Source organism: Sceloporus undulatus, chromosome 1 (genome assembly GCF_019175285.1).
Source record: "Sceloporus undulatus isolate JIND9_A2432 ecotype Alabama chromosome 1, SceUnd_v1.1, whole genome shotgun sequence".
Lineage (NCBI taxonomy): Eukaryota > Metazoa > Chordata > Lepidosauria > Squamata > Phrynosomatidae > Sceloporus > Sceloporus undulatus.
In genome coordinates this window covers 336482259-336504948 of record NC_056522.1, presented here as the reverse complement: position 1 = coordinate 336504948, position 22690 = coordinate 336482259, and the positions used below count along the sequence as shown (strand labels likewise).

Here is a 22690-nt window from a genome sequence, read left to right as displayed (position 1 = left end):
AAGAAAAAAAACCAAAAACCAATGTGACCGCAATAAAGATTCTATTCTATCCCCAAACCAATCAATGACTCAAAGATTCATGATTAAAAAAATGAAATTTATGAGCAAATGGGAATGTTTTACTGAGAGATAAAAAGAAAATAAGCATGGCAACAATCATATTTCTTTAATAAGGGCATTCAAACAAATCTTCATTTCCCCTTATTATTCACTCACTATTATTCCCATTTCATTGTTCCAGGCACAGGAAATGTTGTGATACATCTAAAGCCGGCCAGTGACTAGGATAAAATTTGAACACTGGTCTCAAGTCCAAGCATATCCAACATCATTTATTTCATTACATTAGAACTTCAAACCTATGCGTGTGGACTGAATGTGATAAGTGCAGATGGGTACCCTCACTGGTAGGATGTTTTCCTATTTCTTTCCTATTTTATTCTTTCATCTGTAGTTTTCCATTCTTGCTCCTCTTCTTAACCTTTTTTCCAACACCAACTATGATCTAGTAATTTCCATGAGCATATGTGCTGGATGGCTGAACATAAGGCAGAAAGTTTAAATTAACTGCAGACATTTGCACTGCTGGAAAAGCAAGTCATTTTTGAATTTCAGATGTAACCTGCTTCCATCAACAATGTAAATGGCTATTCTACAAAGACTCACAAAAACTGTCTACATGGTTGTGCCCCATGACCACTGAGACATATAACTTTGTTAGACATTGACAACAACATACAAAAGTTGCATTGCAGGTATTGTACAAATGGGTCAAATCCCCATTTTATTTGCTTAATAATCAGTTTCAAGTTTTCTCCAGCTTTTTACACTCTTCCTCATGTCAATTTTAGATTGGAAAAGTCCTTTCCTTTGGGAGCTATACTGTAAGATTATTGGAAATATTTTCTCAAAGTGCATGACAAAACTGGATAATACAGTCCTCAAGTGCTTTTTATTAGATATTTTTTCATCAGTGATTTCATAAGTAAGAAACCTGTATACATGTAACATCTATTTAGCTCTTGCCATCTGGATGGAAGAACAGACTATAAATATGATTTAAAAAACAAATAAAAGCAAACCTATATAATGAAAACATTTTGCTTCTCTTTTGCAAATGTAAAGTTACAGTAATTAACAGTAGGTATTCACAGAAAATCCCAGCAATGTTTGACCAAGCAAGAACTAATTTAACCTAATTTAATTTAAAGGTTTCTAAAATAAAGACACTTTAAAGCATATCATTGGTAGCAGAAACCCCTAGAAATGTCAGCAAAGGATACAACACATATCGGTAGCAAATGCAAGATAGCCAATTTTTCCATAAGCAGAAAACAGGCTCTAATGCCCAGGGAGATTCATGTAGATGCCAAGAGCAGGATACATACTTTTCTCATAAGCAGTGCTGAGAATCCTATCTTCAAGGTGATCCTTACAGGTGGCACTTCTGTACATGGACCACCACAATTGCCAGATCAAGGCACATGTGTTTTTACCTGCTGATTTTCTCCACGTGTTTCAATGAGTAAGAAAAGTCTATACTGAATAAAATATTTCAGTATTATATGCACAGAAGTAAAACTCTGTGCAAACATCCCCAAAACAAACACATAACTTGGAATTTAATCCAAACAGTTCACATACTGTAAATGTTTAGTTGGTGGATAATCAAGATGTAACTATGATCTAGGTAAGTGTTTTATGGTGACTTAAAAAAATCTATAGGGTTATGGTAAATATCTTTAATTGGAGCTGCAAATACTTAGGCTTCTGCCAGTGTCAGAGAATGATTGGGCTTGGTTATAATATTTGGATTCTCTAACACAGACATATACACACAAATTACAGACACTATGGAATGCTAAGGAGTAATTTCAATGTTACCTCTGTTTAAATAAGATCCTTCAAAATTAATGAGAGTTGTTAATTTCAACTTCATTGTTGTTCTGTGCCTTCAAGTTGTTTTGGATTTATGGCAACTCTAAAGCTACTCTATCACAGGGTTTTCTTGGCAGGATTTGTTCAAGGTGGGGGGGGGGTTGCCTGTGCCTTCGTCTCAGGCTGAGTGTGTGTCACTTGCCCAAGGTTGGCCAGTTGGTTACCATGGCCGTGCAGGGATTTGAACCCCATCTCTAGAGTTGTAGTTCAACATTCTAACTACTACAGCCAGATGGTTTTGGCTTACTATTCCCATCAGCCTTAGATAGCATAGTCAGTGCTGAGAAATTATGGGATTCTGGGCCCAAAACAGTTGGGGGAGGGGAGGGCACATTTCTCCATCTATCTTAAATTCAGTTGGTAGTCACAATTAGAGTAACCCACTAAATCTATAGGATTTGCATAAGAGTTGATCTACCATTCAACAATTAACTGAACGGATCGAGGCTAATTGAGATTAGCAATTGGATTTAGGCCAATGGATCTACTTTATGTGCAATGCCAGGTCCATTAAGAACAAGTCCCACATCATTTATGATCTAATTGAGGATAACAACTGCGACCTGGCTTGCATAACTGAGACCTGGCTTGGGCCTGGTGGGGAAGCTGTGTGGGCCCAGGCCCTACCTGCCGGGTACTCAGTGAAGGACCAGACCAGGTTAGGTGGGCGGGGGGGGGGGGGGTGTCGCCTTGATCCATAAGAACACCTTGTCTCTTTCCAGGAACCATGTTCGTCAAACTTCCTACATCGAGTGTATTTACCTGACCCTGAAGGCCAGAGACAGTCTAGGGATTCTGTTGGTATACCGGCCACCTCGTGCGCTAACAGACTCCCTTAACGAACTGACACAGCTGGTCTCGGAGGTATTGTTGGAGTCCCCCAGGCTTTTAGTCCTGGGGGACTTCAACATTCCCTTCTCGGCCAGCTATGTTCCATCCGGTGCGGTTCGTGAATTCATGGATACCATGACTTCCATGGGCCTGTCTCAACTGGTCTCGGGTCCAACGCATTCTGCGGGTAATATGCTTGATTTGGTCTTTTGTACGAACATGGAAAATCCGTGGGCAGAAATATCTAATATTTCCCCCCTGTCATGGACGGATCATTTCCTGGTAGAGGCTGTGATCAAGGTTTCTACCCAGATCCCTCCTGGAGGCGGCGGACCTATTAGAATGGTCCACCCTCGAAGGCTGATGGAACCCAATAGGTTCCAGGAAGCCCTAGAGGGGCTTATGGTTGGAAATGACGGCGATTCTGTTGATGCCTTGACCGGTATCTGGGATACCGGTCTATCCAAGGCTATACACAGTATCGCTCCCAAGCGCCCTCTCAGGCCTGCTTCCAAACGCAAGCCCTGGTATACGGAAGATCTCCGGGCAAGGAAGCGGGTTCTGCGACGGCTAGAGCACCGCTGGCGGAAACACCAGCGCTTATCCGACAAGACTCTCCTAGACCGCCTTTTGGAGGACTATGGAGAGGCGATTCGTGCAGCTAAGAACTCGTTCTATGCTGCATGCGTCGCGTCCGCGGAGTCGCGTCCGGCAGAGTTGTTCAGGGTAGTGAGGGAGCTAACTCAGCTCCCTCCTGCCCCGAACCAGATCCTTGAACCTTCCAAGGCCTGCTGCGACCAATTTAACAACTTCTTCGCGGATAAAATCTCTCGGATAAGCGAAGGTCTTGAGGCCAGCCTTAGAGCAGAACCTAGAGTAGAGGTATCCAGGGCATCCGTGAACTTGGTTAGTCTGGATCAGTTTGAGTCTGTCAGTACCGAGGATGTGGACAAGATCCTTGGAAGTGTTAGGAAGACAACATGCCCTCTCGATCCCTGTCCCTCATGGCTAGCGGCACAGGGGGCCCCGGCTGTAACCTTGTTGTTACAGCGGATTATTAACACCTCATTGAGGGATGGGCAATTTCCAACAAATTTGAAATTGGCCACAGTAAAACCTCTTTTAAAAAAGCCCTCCCTCGACCCCCTGTTGCATAATAATTATCGGCCAATCTCGCTATTGCCATTTTTGGGGAAGGTGATCGAGCGGGCGGTTGCAATCCAACTTCAATCGATCTTGGATGAAACGGAATATCTAGACCCATTTCAAACTGGCTTTCGGGCAGGTTACGGGGTTGAGACTGCTATGGTCGCCTTGGTCGATGATCTCCGTCTGGGCATGGACAGGGGAAGCGTGTCCCTGTTAGTGCTCTTGGACATCTCAGCGGCTTTCGATACCATAGACCATGGTATCCTTCTGGGGTGCCTGGCGGAGGTGGGAATTGGGGGCACTGCGCTCCAGTGGTTCCGATCCTACCTCTCCGGGAGGTCCCAGATGGTGCAGCTGGGAGACGAGTGCTCCGATGAGAGGGCCCTTACATCTGGGGTCCCTCAGGGAGCCATTCTGTCTCCCATGCTTTTTAACATCTACATGAAACCGCTGGGAGAGATCATCCGGAGACATGGGGCGCGGTGTTATCAGTATGCTGATGACACCCAAATAGTCTTCTCTATGTCTCCGACTGATGCAGTGACCGGGATTGGCGTCTCTCCTCTCGTGGCCTGTCTGGAGTCGGTAATGGGCTGGATGAGGGACAACAGACTCAGCCTGAATCCAGAGAAGACGGAAGTACTCGTGATAGGTTCCCCCGGTCCGGGGTTGGCGGTGGTTCCACCAGTCCTGAACGGAATCACGCTTTCCGTGAAGGACTCTGTACGCAGCTTGGGGGTGCTCCTGGACTCGTCGCTCCACCTTACATCTCAGGTGGATGCGACGGTCAGGAGCACCTGCTATCAGCTTCGGCTGATACGCCAGTTGCGTCCCTACCTCGACCGGGGAGACCTTGAAACGGTTGTACACGCCCTGGTAACCTCTCGTTTGGATTTCTGCAACGCGCTCTACATGGGGCAACCCTTGTACCATACCCGGAAGCTGCAACTTGTGCAGAATATGGCAGCCCGTCTGGTCACTGCCACTGCCAGGGCCAGTCATATAACACCAGTCCTTAAAGACTTACATTGGCTGCCTATTCGCTTCCGGGCGCAATACAAGGTGTTGGTAATTACCTATAAAGCCCTAAATGGCTTGGGCCCAGGGTACCTGGAGGACCGCTTCTCTCCGTACAATCCGCCCCGCGCACTTCGATCTTCAGGGCAGCTATTATTAAGTGTTCCAGAGGCGAAATATAATTCCACCTCTAGGAGGGCTTTTTCCATCTCAGCCCCCAACCTCTGGAACGCGCTGCCCTTCGAGCTCCGCTCAGCCACCTCCCTAGCCCAATTCAGGAAGGGGTTAAAAACCCATTTATTTGAACAAGCTTACCCTGACCAGTAACTCTCCCCCCCCCCTTGTCAGCCTTGTCAGCATTGTTTTGCCGACATGTTATTTTTATTATTTTTATTGAACTGCTTTTAATGTATTTTATTTGATTTTGTGTAATGTATTGTTTTTCTTGTTGTTCACCGCCCTGATTTTTAGAAGGGCGGTATATAAATAAAATATTATTATTATTATTATTATTATTATTATTATTATTATAGAATCACGAAGTTGGAAGAAACCACAAGGACCATCCAGTCCAATTCCCTGCCATGCAGGAACAGACAATCTGTGACTAGCAAATGCATTCAGGTTTACTTTAGTTAGGACTGGCTGCAAATATATTCTGAAGATAAATTAAACAGATATGGTGATAAAATGAAACCTTGTCAATTGGAGATCATTCTGTTTCTTCATACAGTGGGCCCTTAGTATCCGCTGGGGTTTGGTTCCAGGATCCCCCATGGATAACAAAATCCATAGATGCTCAAGTCCCATTATATACAGTGGCATGGAAAAATTGTGCCTCTCATATAAAATGGCAAAATCTAGATTTGCTTATTTTGGGGAATATTTTCAAGCTGTGGATGTTTGAATCCATGGATAAAAAATCCGTGGAAAGTGAGGGCCAACTGTATTCTGTCCTCACAGCAGCCTCTTGTCCTGTGTATAGGTTTTGCATCAGGACAAACAAATGTTGTGGCACCCCAATTTTTAAAGAGTGATCCATAGTTTTTCATAAACTACATAATCAAAGGATTTTCTATAATCTATAAAGTGCAGATTGATTTTCTTCTTAAATTCTTTAGTATGCACCATTATTCAATGTATGTTTGGAATATAATCCCTAGTGCCTCTTCTGAACCCAGTTTGGACTCCTTGTTCCTTATATGATAAAAGTTTTGTTGTAAAAATTTGAGCATCACTTTACTTATATGGGAGATTAATGCAATAGTCCTGTGGCTAATGCAATGCCCAGTGGCCCTTTTCTTGGGGGCTGGAATATATATGAAGTATTTCCAGCTTTCAGTCCATTCTTTTGTTTTCCATATTTGTTCAAAGACTTGTTAGAATTAGAGTACCGTAGATGTTGTCTTTGTATCTTGAAGCAGCTCTGTTAGTATACCTTCAGTTCCTGGAGGTTTATTTCTCCCATGTGCTTTGAGCACAGCTTCCGTTTCATATTCTAAATTTGTGAGTTCATCTTCAAATGTTTCCTTAAATGAATCTGTCACCCTTTCATCTCTTTTATATAGTTCTTCAGTGTATTGCTTCTACTGTTTTTATATTTCTTCTTAATCATGCAATGTGTTCCCCTGCTGATTATACGGGATTCCTACTTTTGGTTTAAATTTCCAATTCGATTTCTCAGATCATACAAAACAGGTCTACCTGTTTTTGTTGTCTTCTTCTGTTTATCTGCATTGATTACTGTAGTAATTCTTTTTGTCCCTTTGCACCTTCTGACCTTATTCCTGTCATGTTTTACTTTTGCTTCTTATTTTAATCTTTTGAAGAATTTCCTCTGTCATCCCATGAGGTTTTTCTTTCTTTTTTGCTTCAGCAAGTGTCTTTTTGCATTCTTCCCTCACAACGCCCTTCGTTTTGGTCCAGAGTTCTGGCTCCAGGCTTAGTAGTATGAATATATGTTATACATGGTAGACCCACTGAAATTAGTGTGAGTTGATAATTACTGCTTACCTAAATCTTAATATCAGTAGGACTACTGTATGTAAGACTTATGTCAGATTTTGCTCAGGAGTGGGAATTGTGCAGCCTTTTAGATGTCCCTGAACTGCAGTTCCCAATATTCCTCACCATTGATTGGGCTAGCTAAGGCTGCTGGGAATTGCAGTGCAAAAGCATCTAAAAGGCTGCACAGTCCCTGTCCCTGGTTTCAACCTGTTTCACAAGTGAGATATGGAGGGGATATTTTTAAGGTATCAAGTCAGATTCATGAGTTCAAATATTGTTATTATGTTCAATTATGCAAGGCTCCTGCAAGTCCAAATATCCATTTATTGTTTTAGCTCCCCTCCCCTTCTCATCTGCATTGTTCAGCTGTACTCATGTTCAATCTTCCTTGCTGCCAGTACCACAGCTTTGTACTATCCTGATCTATACAACTGACAATCGCTTACAAACAAACTTTACAATGAAATGATCATTCAAAAACTGAATGAAACTGATATTATGAAAACAACCTCTAAACCACATGCAAATTATAGGTTTCTCTCTAATCTGTTTCTAGTCAATAAATTGTCACCATGGGAAACTTGTAATAAGCCTTTGGGGTTCATCTCCATTAGTCAAAATCTAGATTTTGCCACCCACTGGACCAAGCTTCAGGTCCTGAACTGGGGGGAGCACAGAAGTATCTACAGGCAAAGGTGTGTGGAGGAACAGGCAGTATCATCATTGGGGAGCGGGAGCTAAAACAATAAATGGATATTTGGACTGCTGGTTGAAAGGTAAATGGCCGTGGTAATCATTTTCCCCTTGTTTGTTCAGGACCTTCCAACAAAACAAACACCCTTTTTGTGATTGGATTGACATGGTGTTAACAATGCATTTAATGCCCAAATCAGTATGAATACAGGTAAAGCTCCCACTAATACCGGTACCAGGATGTTAAAGCCACCTATTTTCTAAGCAACTTTAAACAGCCTCTCATAAAAAAGTCAAACGATCCCTCCTTTAGCAAATATACCTAATGTTCATGAGGCCACGCCATACAACAACCAGGCGGATTGTCTGAGCCATATGGACATCTGTTGAATGTTCGTCTACTGTACCTGCAGCCTTTTCTGCAATCTTCGCTTCTGTCACTCTCTCATGCAGCTCTAAGTCCAACTTTATTGTCTTCAGCTCCTTGTCCTTTTCAGACAGCTTATCCTGAAGCTGAATTGAACAAACAGACTGTAAGGCTGTTGGCTATATATAAAAGTATAGGCAACTGATTAACCCATAACAAAACGTATGTTTAATTCTCCTCATCACTCAGCAACATAACAAATAAGTTGTTAAATGTTTCTGTTATCTAAAAGCTTTAAAAAAGATATAAAGGTTCTTATCCATTTAAAGCCAATGTATTCTTACAATGTATTTTGGCCCACAAGAGACAAAATATCTCTGCATTCCAGTTTAATTTCCTGGGCTATAAGAAATTTAAGGGTGATGTTGGCTACTATACCTCCCCCAAAATGGAGTTCCCCAGCTGTGTTTGTTTAAATGTCCCACAGTCTCTAACCAAACCACGTATTAGCCGACTGGAAATGATGGAAGCTGCAGCCCAGCACATCTGGAGAGCATGTGGTTAAGAGAGGTTGCCATAGGGACAGGAGGAAGAAAGAGCATGCAGAACAAACCTAAGTGTCTTTACTGAGAAGCTCAAAGTTCAATGGGACACAGAACAGAATCAGAGCCTTAAGCAACTAGTAAGGAACCAGCAACCAAGTTAATGGTCTTTTCCCAGTTTGACTGGCTGAATTTTCAGTTGTGGAGTAAGCAGTTCAAGGATAAGACTTGTCCACCACAGTCTTGGGCAGAACCCAAAGACTAGATGCAGGTAAGTAATTGGAATCTGCATCCTAACATGTGCCCATGTCCTGCCACAACAGGCCTGTGAAATTCAAAAATAATATACAATGCAACCCAAGTAGATGGCTATTGTTTTTAACAACAAGAGGGAAAACAGTGAAAAGCACACTGGGCCACTTGTTCAAGTCCTTGTATTACAAGATCATGGCTATAAAAGTTAAATATTAACTAATAAACTAAGTTCTGTACATATTTCAATGACTCTATAAAATATGAAACTACAGGAAAAAAAATAAAAAGAAAACTTGTATAAATTTTTTATAAAGAACAGATGTCTCATTTGAATATAAGTACAATACAGCCATATTTTGAGAACTATTCCTTCATTATGTTCATTCTAACATATGGGCTTTCCTTACTTGAAGATGATTCAACACTTACTCTATAATAGATATTTGGCAATAATAATAATAATAATAATAATAATAATAATAATAATAGGTATTATATCTTTAAAACAATTCATTTCAGATTTAATAATCAAAACTATGGTAGAATTAGACTGATTACACAAGGAAATACATCTTCAGAAAACTTTATCTGATCAATTCACTCTAAAGATCTTAGAGAAACTGAGTGTGCTAAGAAGTGGAACTACAGTAATATTTTTAGTATGTGAAGTACAGTATTCCACAACAGATCTCTTAACCTGGATATTGTTTCACGGAAATATCTCATGATCAGTCTTGATCCACAGCCAAGTGTGGGTGATTAAGAGTGTTTAATTAAACTACAGCACTTTCTGAACAAGTTCTGCCATTCCAAATTTCCAAGAGTCCTGAGGCAGAAAAAAAACTGCACTAGAATATGGATGATAGTTAGGTAAAGTATCTGTGCCATCACAGATTAAAAAAAATCAAAGGCAGACAAGGAGACTATCCCAAGATAAACAAACCATGAAACAAACGTTCATCAGACAACAAAATAAAGTGATATCTTGTCAATCAAAACAAACAATAAAAGTAAAATTAGAGTAGGTTAATAGGCTGTACTGGAATATTTCCACTGTACCTTTTTATTGTTTGCCCTTAGAACATCCAATTCCTTTAAGAGGAATGCAATATCCTTTTCTTTATCTAGGTCTTCAGTGACATGAAAAGGACTCTCATGGGCAGGCATAATTGTTCTTCCTTGCTGTTCAGCAGTACTAGAATAAAATGAAAGGTTAAAAAAAAGAAACTGGATCACTTAGACAAAGGCTCCTTCTCATTAAACCATATTTTTGTTGTACACAGAGGAGGGGGGCATTGTTGAATGGCAAGCATACAGACATTTACCATGCAGAAGATCCCAGGTTAATTCACTCATCTCTTCAGTTAAAAGAAAAGATCTCTGTGTTAGATACACAAGGCAGTTCTATGCCAGATAAAAGGAGAACTTGCAAAAGCTGTTTTTGGACTCCATTTCCCTGAATGAGCTCGCAATGCTAGCTGGGGGATTCTGGAAGCTGCAGTAAAAAAAGTAACTTTTCCAAGTTCTTTCAAGTAGAACCGTTAAGGTGACCATGTACTTCTATTAGGGCTATTGTTTTACAAATATGTTATGTATTTGCCATAAATGCCCAACTACAGATAGAAATGAATAGGATGTGAAGCATAGTAGAATAGAAAGATTCACTGGCATAGTTGCTCATCACTCTTCCGAACACACTTTAAGAACCTGGATTTAATCCAGCACTGAGGATAGCTGAATGTATAGGGTGGAATTAGGAGCAAATGTAATTTTATTTTATGTTGCATTGCAACAGGAACACAGAATAACTTTTGGGCTGTAGAACATGATGTCCACTCCTTAAATCTGGTTCCCTTTTAAAATACACTCTGTTTTTGAAAATAAATGGATGTTATAAAAGTATTTAAGAGGGAAAACAAAGAAATGCCACTTAAGCAAACGTTGAATTTACAGTCTAACAAAGTGTGTTATCATGGGGCAGCCTTGGTTATTAGGATGTTTTTAAAAGTTATTTTTTGTAAAAAAAAAAAAAAAAAGCTCTAAGAAACAGGTGATAACTATTGTTATTTATTGAAAGAAACAGATAAGCACCCCTCAACATGTGGGATTTAAACAAATTTCCAACTTTTACTAGATATATTTTTTTGAACTGGAGAACATGTACACTGTTCCACATTGATGAAGATCTGACTTGGAATGTTTATTTGGCCCTTGGAATGTTTATTTGATTAGAAGATTCTATAAATAATTCTAATAAAGTCTAATCAATGTGGTTGAGATGTTTTATTTCAGCAGTTTTACATTATTTTTTATCAGAATCATGGGACACAGAATTTTAGCATGCTGAAAGGTATAGAAACACACATATGTACTTCCTAGAAATAGTAATCTCAAAATATTAATTAGAATTCTACCTTTAGCATTTGACCTATATTGCTGCTTTCATGCAACATTGCATTTATATAAAAGGACAATTTCCCTTGGAAAAGTAACAGTGGAGACCTCTTACCTAGAAGCATCTTAGAATCATAGAATCGTAGAGTTGGAAGAGACCACAAGGGCCATCCAGTCCAACCCCTGCCATGCAGGAAATCACAACCAAAGCATCCCTGACAGATGGCCATCCAGCCTTTGTTTAAAGACCTCTAAGGAAGGAGACTCCACTACACTCTGAGGGAGTGTGTTCCACTGTCGATCAGCCCTTACTTTCAGGAAGTTCCTCCTAATGTTGAGCTGGAATCTCTTTTCCTGGAGCTTGCATCCATTGTTCCGGGTCCTAGTCTCTGGAGCAGCAGAAAAGAAGCTTGCTCCCTCCTCAATATGACATCTCTTCAAGAATTTAAACAGGGCTATCTTAACCTTCTTTTCTCCAGGCTAAACATCCCAGCTCCCTAAGTCTTTCCTCATAGGACATGGTTTCCAGACCCTTCACCATTTTAGTTGCTCTCCTTTGGACACGTTCCAGTTTATCACATCCTTTTTAAATTGTGGAGCCCAGAACTGGACACAATATTCCAGGTGGGGCCTGACCCCCTCATCACTTACTTATTTTGGGATGCTAGACATGAAGAAGGACAGCTAAACCTCCAAGATAGGCAGCTCTTAGTGGTAATTTTCCCTCTTAATGTATGTGTTTATTTATGTTTTGCAGTAAGAGAAAAGAGAGAGGTGGTTTCTAAAAACAGGATTACACTGGAAGAAAAAAATCACTCCATTTCAGGCAGGAAAGTTTCTCAGTAAAATCCTCATAGAAAGGCCCTTCAATTTTTTTAGATTAATACTTGGATGATAGTGATAGCTACAAGTGACATTATGACATTATGTTATTTGCAAGTAGAAGACCTATCAAGCCTCTAGGTGCAGGAGCAGGTAAAAGCATGGAGCCTCATAGATTCCTTGTCCAAACATGTTCACTTCATCATTATTTTCAATAACTAATGTTTACCATATTAAGACAATAACCAGATTAGGTGTGCGTGTAGCCAACTGAAGTATCAGCAATGCATGTGGAAGAAGTGGAATACAAACCTAGTGCAAGACATAAACATTATGGAGTGCCAATTGTTAATGGAAGGATGCAACCAAGAAAGGGACCTTTGGCAGTTGTGTGAATGTGCAAGAGCTTTATGAATGACTACATGGCAGACTGTCAGACATTTCGTGAAAGAGGAAAGTTCCTTCTGGACACCCCAAGGGAGGAGGGAGATTTCTGTACATGTCCCACATATGGAGGAAGAAGTCAGTTCCATTCTGCAAACAGTTCCAGCTGCTTTTACAATATTTACTTAGGTCTCATTGTTAAAACGCTTTTGATGTTGCGCAGCGCATGAGGCAACACGTCAACGTTTGGCACCAGATTTTCCACCTTTGTGACTGTAGTCAGGAGCTTCTGAGCTGGAGAAACCCCTCTCCCTTTTTCAATGAGCAAAGAGACACTGTAAACTTCTCTCAGATGAGGCTTTTATTCTTAGAAGGAGTTCCACTGTGTAGAACAATATATACATCGACACCATCCACCATCCACACTGGTAACAACCCTCTCGTCATTACTCTAGCAAAAGCTCCGTGAGGCCTACTAGGCCTTGCCTCTCCCTCTGGTGTCGATGGATATATTGTTGACTATCTTTTTGATAGTCTTCCTGTTTAAATGCCTTATCATTATGGCTCATAGGCGGGGTACAGGCCGCCGCTTTGCGGCGGTCTGCCGCCGCCGCCAGTAGGTCCGCAGGGGAGCTGGAGCCTTCACACGGCCCGACTCCCGTGCGGACCGAAAAAGAAGCTCCAAAATGGAGCTTCTTTTGTAGCGAGGCGCCAGGGGCGCGCTCGCTACGTCACAAGCGGTGCGACGCGTACGGACACTCAGCGTCCGATACGCAAAGATGGCGCCGGCCATGTAGAAGGGCCGGCGCCATCTTGTACGGACGGAGTCCGTACTAGGCCCAGGGGCGTCTATAAGAGATGCCCCTTTTTTAAAATGGGACGTCCGGAGGACGTCCCAAATGGCGGTGCAGAAAGCACCATAGTAACCCTTTTATGCCTGGTTACTATTAAAACCCACATTGTACATTATCCTTGTGACTCTATATCCCAACACTCATGTCATTAATTCAGGCCCCCTAGAACTGTTTTAAAGGAGGGAAGCTCAACATTGGCAGGGAGAGTTTTATTCATTTTGCCTACTTGTAAGTACTTGCAGGGGGAAGGCAAATTGCTCTTCTACATTATCCTTCAAACATCCTTCAGTATGAAAACTCTTACAGGCACAATGCATGTATACTTAGAAGTGGCATCCATAAGTTCAGGGTATCTTACTCCCAAGTAACTGTGCATAAATCAGATTGTAGGCAGCCTTTATTATTCATAGATACTCCAATAGGGGCTAAACTACATAGGAGTCTAGGTGGTCCAATTCTGCCAGATCATTTTGAGTGTGTGTAGAGGACTGAAGCTCCCCAGCCTAATCTTGCCCCTACTGTTCCAGGGTTCATGCATTAATCCCCTATCACTGATCACTGGCTTCTTCGCAGCTTCTTTGAAATTTTTAAAAAATCAGTATAATAGATCAATCTGCATTCTTAAAGTCTAGAATTAACAGCTTGCTTACCTTAACCTTTCATCTGTACAAGAAAGAGCAGGAATATTCTGATGCAAAGATAGGGCAGAAGCAGTTTGTACAACCCTTAAACTTGCTGTTGATTGATCTGGGGGCTTTATTTGTTCATTGTTTGTCGGGGTAGTTTGCTCTCTTCTTGGCTGCAATCTGGCTGAAGAACTTTGAAGATTCAAATAATTGGGAACAGAGGAAGATTTTTGCTCAGAATTCCGCTCCATGTTAAAAAGCTGCAATCTGGAAAATAGCAATATTTTATCCTTCATTTAAAAGGAAATATAAACACAGTCATTCCCACTCCTGGCTTCTAAAAAAACCAAAGATGAGAAAAGTCATGTTGGATCATAGCCCTACATGTCCATCCTTACAGGGGGACATGACACACTGTAGCAGTAGCAATAGCAGTCACTAGGCGGTGTGGGAGGTGTCCCTGTAAATAGCAATAGCAATAGCAAGTACATTTCTATATTGCTTATCAGTGCACTTAAGCACTCCCTAAGCGGTTTACAATGTGTAAACTAATTGCCCTCAACAAGCTGGGTACTGAAGATGCCAGCCACAGATGCTGGTGAAACGTCAGGAATAAACTCTTCTAGAACATGGCCACATAGCCCGAAAACCCCACAAAATCTATGGATGCCGGCCATGAAAGCCTTCGACTTCACAATCTGGGTACTCATTTTAGCAACCTTAGAAGGATGCCAGGATGAGTCGACCCTGAGCCACTATCTGGTATTGAACTCACAACCTTGTGTTTTGTGAGTGAGTTGCTGCAGTACAGTACAGTACACTCCGCCACCAGGGCTACATGTCGTTGGGAGTGCAACTCCCATCATACATAGCTAGCACATACAGCAGTGAGGGATTATGGGAATTGTAGTCTAGCAATGTCATAAGGACCACACTTCTTCTCTATCACTAGCCTACGTAGTTCAGTACTGTATTTTGTCCCATCATATGCACCAAAGCAGTGCCCATCATATGCACCAATGGAAACCCTACCCACAACAGAGTTCCTTAGCAAATTCCACCATTTAACTTTACACTTATATATACATTATATACTGTGTGAAAAAATATCTCTTATCCTTTCTCCCTTTCAGTTAGACTTAAAAGACCTTATTTTCGTGCCACTTTAACTACCAAGGCTTTCACAGCATGAAAAGTCAGCTGGGTGAAATGGAAAGATCACACAGAACATTTCCAGACATATTTAACACTGATTTGTTCATAAAGTACAAACCAGTATACAGCCCTTAAGACTGTTCCACTTCAGAATGCATAACTAAAGCACCTCTTGCCTATAGAAAGCCAGCACTTAAAGAAAGTTGTACTCATTTCTATTTTTAACCTGGAAAAACAAATATTCAGTCTTCCACCTGCAATATGAAGCTGTTGAGTCCTGGGTGAGGGAAGCTCTCCGTTTGGTTTCCACTTAATGTGCAATTTATATGAACACAAATGTATGATCTATTGTTGAACACAGTTGTCTCTCTACTTTGCTCCCAGAAGGGATTAAAAGCATCTGTGCTCTTATAGTTCTAGAAATAAGTGCTTTTCAAAAGAAACCACTAACATCTCTCCTTCAAACATTCCTTCCACCCCATGCGGGCATACATAAGAAAATCATATGTTAAAAGAAATAGATTTTGCTTTCCAACTCTATGATTTTTATTATTATTATTTTGCAAAGGCTAAGGGTAGAACTGTGTTTCTATGCATGGCCTGAAGAAATGAAGAGGAAATGGGCAAAAGCAATAAAGCAGCTGGGTGCATTGTGATCTAAGGCAGTGCTACTCAAAATGGTAGTCCCTGGACCATTGCCAGTTCCTGAGTCATTGGTTGCTGGACTTGGGCAAGTTTCCAGAAAAGAAAAAAAGGATTGTACCCAATAGGCAAAATTATAGTGCTGGTACCTGGCACATTATAGACTGAAAAGCACTGGGTTTCACATGTTCCCTTTCTGCAGCATTTAGAAACATACTTTTTCAGACTGTAACTCCCAGAATCCCTTAGGCAGCACAGCCAGTCAGAGAAATAAAAACTTTCCCATGCTTTGCTGCCTTGATATATATGAACTTTTTAAAGACAATATCATAATCTCCAACATTTCCCAGGTGAAATCTGGGATCCCGATGGCCAAGCAAATCAGAGTGTAGTCAAAATAACAAAAGGTATTAATAAGGAAGAACACCCAAGAGAGGATTTAGCAGTTTGTTTTTGCCCGAGCCTACTGGGAAGTACAAGATTCTGTCCCCTGTTCTCCTCTTTCCCCTGCTGAGTTGAGTGCAGACTACGTTTGTACTTTGACCTCAGTTTGTACCAATGGAAGTAAGCAGAGGACAACTAGAGGAAAGTAGGAGGAGGAGAGAGAAACTGGGACATTTTAAAAGCAGCTGAAAAATTGGGATGGCAAAGAATAAATTGGGAGTGTCCTTGCCAAATCAATACAGTTGGAGGGTATGCAAAACACATCTATAGGGTATTTGTCCATCAGGATATATGCATCTTATTTCTTGGCTAGTTAGGTAAAAAACACTGCATCTAGTCATTACATGCGCCAGCCATAGATATACAGTGCCCCGCATCATAAGCGAGTGCCTTTTATGCAGCTTTCAGCTTATGCTGAAAGCCATGCGACGGAAGTTTCAATGGCACATGCACCTGTCATGCACGAGTCCCTTTACTTTCAATGGGGCTCAAGCATACGCACTATTTGCCTTATGCGGAGGAGTCCGGAATGGATCCCCCGCGTAAGGCAAGGGCGCACTGTATGTATAAGCATGGAACTCTGCCTGGGTCCTTACCGATAATTTAAGAAAAAAAAGATACCTATGGAAACCTAAAAGAAGGGTGTGAGGCTGTTGCAGTTAAGCCTGAAGTGTGCTCCCTACCTTCAATGTAGAAGGTGGCAGATACCTTTAGATTGCTAAGGCTGGAAAAGCACCAGCTGTTAGGGTCAAGTTGTAGCAGCATGTCTGCAGTAAATAACACAATAAAAGCTTGAGCTGGTAAATATGGGATTTTACTCAAGCCAATCTTGCTGTAATTGTTTGAGCCTGACTACAACAGGGATGGTTAATAGCAGCTGCTTCCAGAATCCCTTACGGAGCATTTTTGGACACCAAAATAGAGAAAAGGGGAACAAAGATAAGCCTCCCTCACTATTTATGCCCCCACCTCATGTTAAAGAAGTATATGTTGCCACTAAAACGGAAATCATAAAAAGTAGTGGAAGCTAATGAATGAAAGAAAATTTATCCCATGCATTTTAGAAGAGATTTTCAAGTGGTTTCTTGAGGAGTCAAAATGTTTTTCTTTATTTGTGCAAGGCTTACTTGACCTGATTGTTTCGTTTCGCACATGTATATGGTTAGTTTTGGATAGAATGTTTGCAGAAACATGGAAGGTGTCTTGTAACACCTCTGAGACTAAGGAGTCAAAGAGACAGGACAAATAATAATAATAATAATTTGTTTTATTTATATACCGCTATTCCAAAGATCATAGCGGTGAACATCAAGTAAGCTAATTAGCAAGTAAGCTAATTTGCCCCCAACAGTCTGGGTACTCATTTTAGCGACCTGGAAAGGATGCAAGCCTGAGTCAAGCTTGGGCCCTTTTGCTGGTCTTGAACTCGCAACCTTGTGGTTTTGAGTGAATGGCTGCAGTACAGGCATTTAACCACTGCGCCACCAGGGTTTCCAACCACTTTGAAGGCAGGGCATTTAAATGACATACACCTGCAAAGCCAGGAGAAACCAGATTGAAACTGCACTCTAAAGTTAAAAACTGAAGCAAAAAGAACCCGGAATATCCCAATTTAGCCCGGGAAATGTGCACCTTCAACCCTGCATATAAATGCCTCAGTGTCAGAGCAGTTCTGAAGGAATGATCTATCCTAACTCTAACCCTAACCCTGCAAATAAATTCACTGGTGCAGGTGAACATTAAAAAAGGATGGAGCCAGAGTATCCAAATGGTTGGGGCAGCAATGCAAAAAAGTGAAAGTGTGACACCTCCAATGAATACAGTATAAGTACAACATACACAAACCAAACAGTTCAAGAGGAGGCATGGGGTGAAGGGAGCATGATTGTGCTTTTTCAGTGTCTTACTGGGCACACCAATATCCCGATCCCCTGTACTGGTGGAGGATCACAGGTGCAACTGTGTCGCCAATCAAAGGGCAACCATCCAGTGGGGCGGCATCTAGACAGCAAGCAGTCACCAGCGGTGTGTTTGTGCAATGGTACACATGCCTATTTTTTCCCATTATTTCAGCTGCTGGTACCAAATTTTCTGTTAAGAAGTAATGTTCAGGAACACATCACATCAAATTTGCTAACTGAGGTAACCTATAGTAGTATAATCAGTAATGATAGCTGACAGTGATAGATTAAATGATGTGAGACCACTGCACTGCATGTGAAGTACGTAGATGAATTAGAAACTAATCCAAGTACAGTGGGCCCTTGGTATCCACTGGGGTTTAGTTCCATGGATACTAAAATCTATGGGTGCTCAAGTCCCGTTATATACAGTGGCGGAGTAAAATGATGTCCCTTACAGAAAATGGCAAAATCAAGATTTGCTTTTTTAAAAATTTATATATTTTCAATATTTTCAAGCCATGGGTGATTGAATCTGTGGCTACAGAGAGCCAAATGTATAATCAAGTGAACTTAATTCCTCAAAACTCTACCTGAAATTGCTGCAATTCCTTTTTCCTGAGGAACGAAGAACACATTCAGTTGTCATAAAGCTGCACTATGGAGAAAGTTGTTCTTTCAAGTTGGAGTTTCTTAAGGCCTCACATAGATGAAATGCATCTACAGACACCCATCTCACATGTATTTACATCCTGCTGGCCCCTATGCAATTAGTGGTTGCATTGAAGATATTTCCAATGTCAAATTCCTAGGAAAATCTCTGTCTGAATTCCTTCCCAGTCTACACCAACCAATGTAGAATAGTATGGGGAACCTTTGGACTTTCAGATATTTTTAACTACAACTGGAACACTCCAGAAGCAATGATTAACATTTTGCACAAGACCTGCTCTTAGTAAGTGTGCATTTGTAGAGGGGGTTGCTTTTTTTTTAAACCTGGAAGTGAACTTCCAGTTACTTCCTGTTTGGAGGGAGGGGAAAATGCAAAAAAGTTAACTTTTTTGAGTTAAGGTGAACCATGGTGCATACCCAGGTGAAAAAACAGCTACTAAACACACTAAAGTTGGCCAGTCCTGGATAAGCTCTTCTGCAGTTTTTACAATCCAACATAAATAAAGCTGACTCTTACTAAATCATGCACAAGATCATACCAGAGACCCTGATCAGGTCACTAGTAAAAAATAAATACATACAGGGCATAGTGTTGTCATGTTTCACCACAGTTATAGTGACTCAAAAAAAGGATACCAACGTTTCATGTACCAGACTAGGAAGTGCTGTCCACTTTTTATGAACAATACAGTTAATGCTTAATAACAATTTCTTCCTAACCCTGCTAATCAATTATTAGCAAGATTTCTTGGCAAGAAAAGAATTTTGTACATCATGCCTCTCGCTCACTACTACTCAACAGCCTTTATCCCTCTGTGCTATAACTTAAACCCTGGGCTTAGATAAGCAATATAATACAATAATCTGTAGAAGGTGAAAGATCGATACATATATATTGTGTCCGCTACTAGAAAAATACAAAATGGATCACGAAGCATCCAATTTATTAAACCATTCACTCATGATTGCTGGATATACTCTGGATTATTAAACAACAAACAGTGAAACTAGCCATTTTAGGAAATTTAGCAAAGGTTATATCTTCATCACTAATTCACTTGAGAAAATAGAAGAAAGGTGGAAAGCTGCCTATATAACCACAACCGACCAGAGTTTGGAAGTATCTAGTTACAAAGAACAAGCTATTTGAATTTAATTCTCTTTCTGGAACTAACTACTCTATATTACAATTGTGACATAATCAGAGATAACTTCACTGCTTTTCTGCAGAGTAACTGTTTTAGTTGCTTTGCAAGTTGTAGGATATATGTGGCTTTGCTACTTCAAAGCATTTTGTACCACCAACCAGTGGCTCATAGAACTACAGTATAAGGTAGTTTTTTTAAAAGTGTAATTTAAAAAGAACTATTTTAGCTACTTTTGAATAATGAGAAATCAAAGCACTTTAAAATTATAACCAACCAAGGCATGAGAGGCAATAGTAACATTTAAGATATAAATTTCCAGGCTGTGTAAGCAAGTGCTTGATACCATTTCATAGATTTTGGTCATCATGTTTCCATGAGGAAACATCTGCTTGACGGCTGTTCACAGGTTTTGGAATTCCCTTTGCAAAGAGGCTAAATTGGCTCCCTCTATGGTGCCCTTTTGATAGCCGGTGAAAACTTTTTTGTTTTAACAGACTTTTGGGAAGGATTTCATGGTGGGACTGCAAACCAGCTTTGAAGACCCTTTCCACACAGAAAAAGCCCACACCGACTTGATGACCCTGGAGCAAGGGTGCTGGTTGATGTTCAAGTACATTGGAGTTCTGCAGTCTGCTAGCACAAGTCCCGGTCTGGCCTGAAGCACTCACTTCCGGACCCTGGCAGGCTACTTTGATGTGTTTCCAGTACTGGGGTGTCAACAAACATTAGCTTCCCTGGCCTCCAACGAATACTGGGATTATGAAAGTGGAGCCAGTCTATGTCCAAAATTAGTGAGTAGCTTGATGTGAGGCCCCAGATAAATCTAATCCTCTCCCAGTGGTCTTCAAACCCTTGTGGTTTGTTCTGTGATGGGCACACACGCACCCATCATTGAGCTGTCCATTTGTTGGAAGGCAATTGGGGTCTCCAACTCTCTAATGTCCAGACCCAACCCAGTAGCTATGACAGGGTTCATAAAGCACCGGGTGCATCCCGAGTCAATAGCTGCCACCAGGTCCATGCTTCCCTCCCCACTTTTTCTGCAAGCAATTTCTGTAGGTATTGTGAAGCTGATTCTATCTTTCCTTTTTACCAAAAACCACGTAGTGGTTCCAATAATGATTGGGACCACCACAGGGAGGCAGGTTTAACCTTTCCCACTCTACATTCTTGTTCTTCATAATCAGCCCCTTCCACGCGCAAGTTCAAAGAAAAAAACCTCAATGGGCAAATTTCAAAATTCAAGTGGGGGGAGTTTAAATCTTCCCGCTGCACAGTGATCTCAGTCTAGATCAGGGCTAATTCATTCACTTGTCACTAAAAATGAAATCATGTCAGTTGCACACTGGGTATATAATGGAACATGTAGGTTAACTCTAGTGTCTAAGAGCCATATCACACTTGATGAATCCTGCGCAGAAATGGGATTTTAGAAGTAGAAAAAAAACACAAATGCAGGATGTTTTTCAGACATGTTTGCACCAAAGAGCAATAACATGAAAATAAAGTGAATGGAATGTCAAAAAAAATGACACCTTTTTACTTTTGGGAAGTTCCTGAAAGCAGTAATAATGGCAACCCCGTTACAAAGAGAAAAATAATGAAAAATAATGAAAGGTTTATCTGTTAGCCAGTGAGTTTTAATTCCTTAAGATATTAGGTAGTTTAATATTTTTTATTTTCCCTGTTCTAGATATGTTAGTGTAATTTTAATCCATGCTTACCTCAAAGGACATCCCATTATAGTCAGTAGGCCTTACTCTCAGGTAAGAATGCACAAAACTACACCTTATTTCCTCCTTTCTTTCCATTTGGCTGACAAAGCATTGCATAACCTCTTTTCAAAACTAGTTAATCACAATTTTAGTACTCCGTGTCAACTGTGATCATTAAGCACTTACTGTGTAAATATCACTGCCTTCTTTAGGTATTTGCCTAAAATTTCTGCAATTCATTAACATATTATTTTCCAGCATCAGGTTTTGGGAAGAATTCAGGTCCCCTTGTACAGATCTTTTTGCTTGTGCTTTAAAGGCATTTTTGAGATTCCACACACATACAATCAAAAGAGCAGTATTGCTAGACAGATAGCAAGGGGTGTGTGTGTGCAGGGAGAACACATTCAGTGAAACACAATGTTAGTTCTAATGGATGGATGATTGTGTTTGGTCTTTTGAAACTTTGAAGTATAGGTAAGTCTTGATCACACAAATTAATAAATCCTAAAGCTGGAGTTAACAATAACCATTACACCCAAATTCTGCAGCTTAGCCCAGGCAATTTTTCAAAAGGTCAGGTTGTGAACCGGAGAAGAGCAGGGAGGTCCATGGCATAGCTTTGTTGCCAGGCATCTCCCGTCTGGATTGTTGCAGGCGTTTATTAGCATTCGTCAGCAGACTCAACAAAGCAAACAAGAAATTCAAGCACGAATAATAAAATGAAAATGCTGCTATATAACCCTTTGTCATTCAGCAAATATGGGACTTTTTAGCTACATTGTTCCTAAACCTGGGTTACTACTTTAATTTTTCTCCACAGTGCTGACTGATGTGAGTATGCATGTGTGTTAAATGCAGAGCTCCCTTAACAACTGCAGGGCTGCCATTTAATCTGTCAGTAGATGGACCATTTCCTGTGGGAACTCTAGCTATGACTTCCAGATCCAAATAAATCTCAGATTAAGAATCCAAATGAAACCTGCCTTTGGCAGATAAAAAAAAAGGTCAAGATGGATATAAAACAGTAAAATTATAAATTATCTAGGTGTTGCATGACAACTTGGATGCACAGGGGTTTCTTTGTGTGTTGTTTATTTTCCAGCAGTATCACAACGACACAAGGTATCCGTC

At 40.8% G+C, this 22690-nt stretch overlaps 1 protein-coding gene across 3 annotated transcripts in view; it reads right to left on the bottom strand.

Moving 5' to 3' along the window:
• MIPOL1 (mirror-image polydactyly 1) overlaps nt 1–21609 on the bottom strand; it is a 234362-nt gene extending 212753 nt beyond the window's left edge. For 2 of the 3 annotated variants that reach the window (XM_042438906.1, XM_042438897.1), the window contains exons 1-4: nt 18615–18855; nt 13904–14146; nt 9859–9994; nt 8043–8148 (exon numbers count right to left, since the gene is read on the bottom strand). In XM_042438906.1, coding sequence (XP_042294840.1) covers nt 8043–8148; nt 9859–9994; nt 13904–14146; nt 18615–18670 — 541 coding nt within the window. In that variant the 5' untranslated portion in view covers nt 18671–18855. Of the gene's footprint in view, nt 1–8042; nt 8149–9858; nt 9995–13903; nt 14147–18614; nt 18856–21565 lie in introns of those variants that run through there. The other variant, XM_042438916.1, reaches the window with a different exon arrangement.
• Between the last annotated feature and the right edge of the window lie 1081 nt (nt 21610–22690).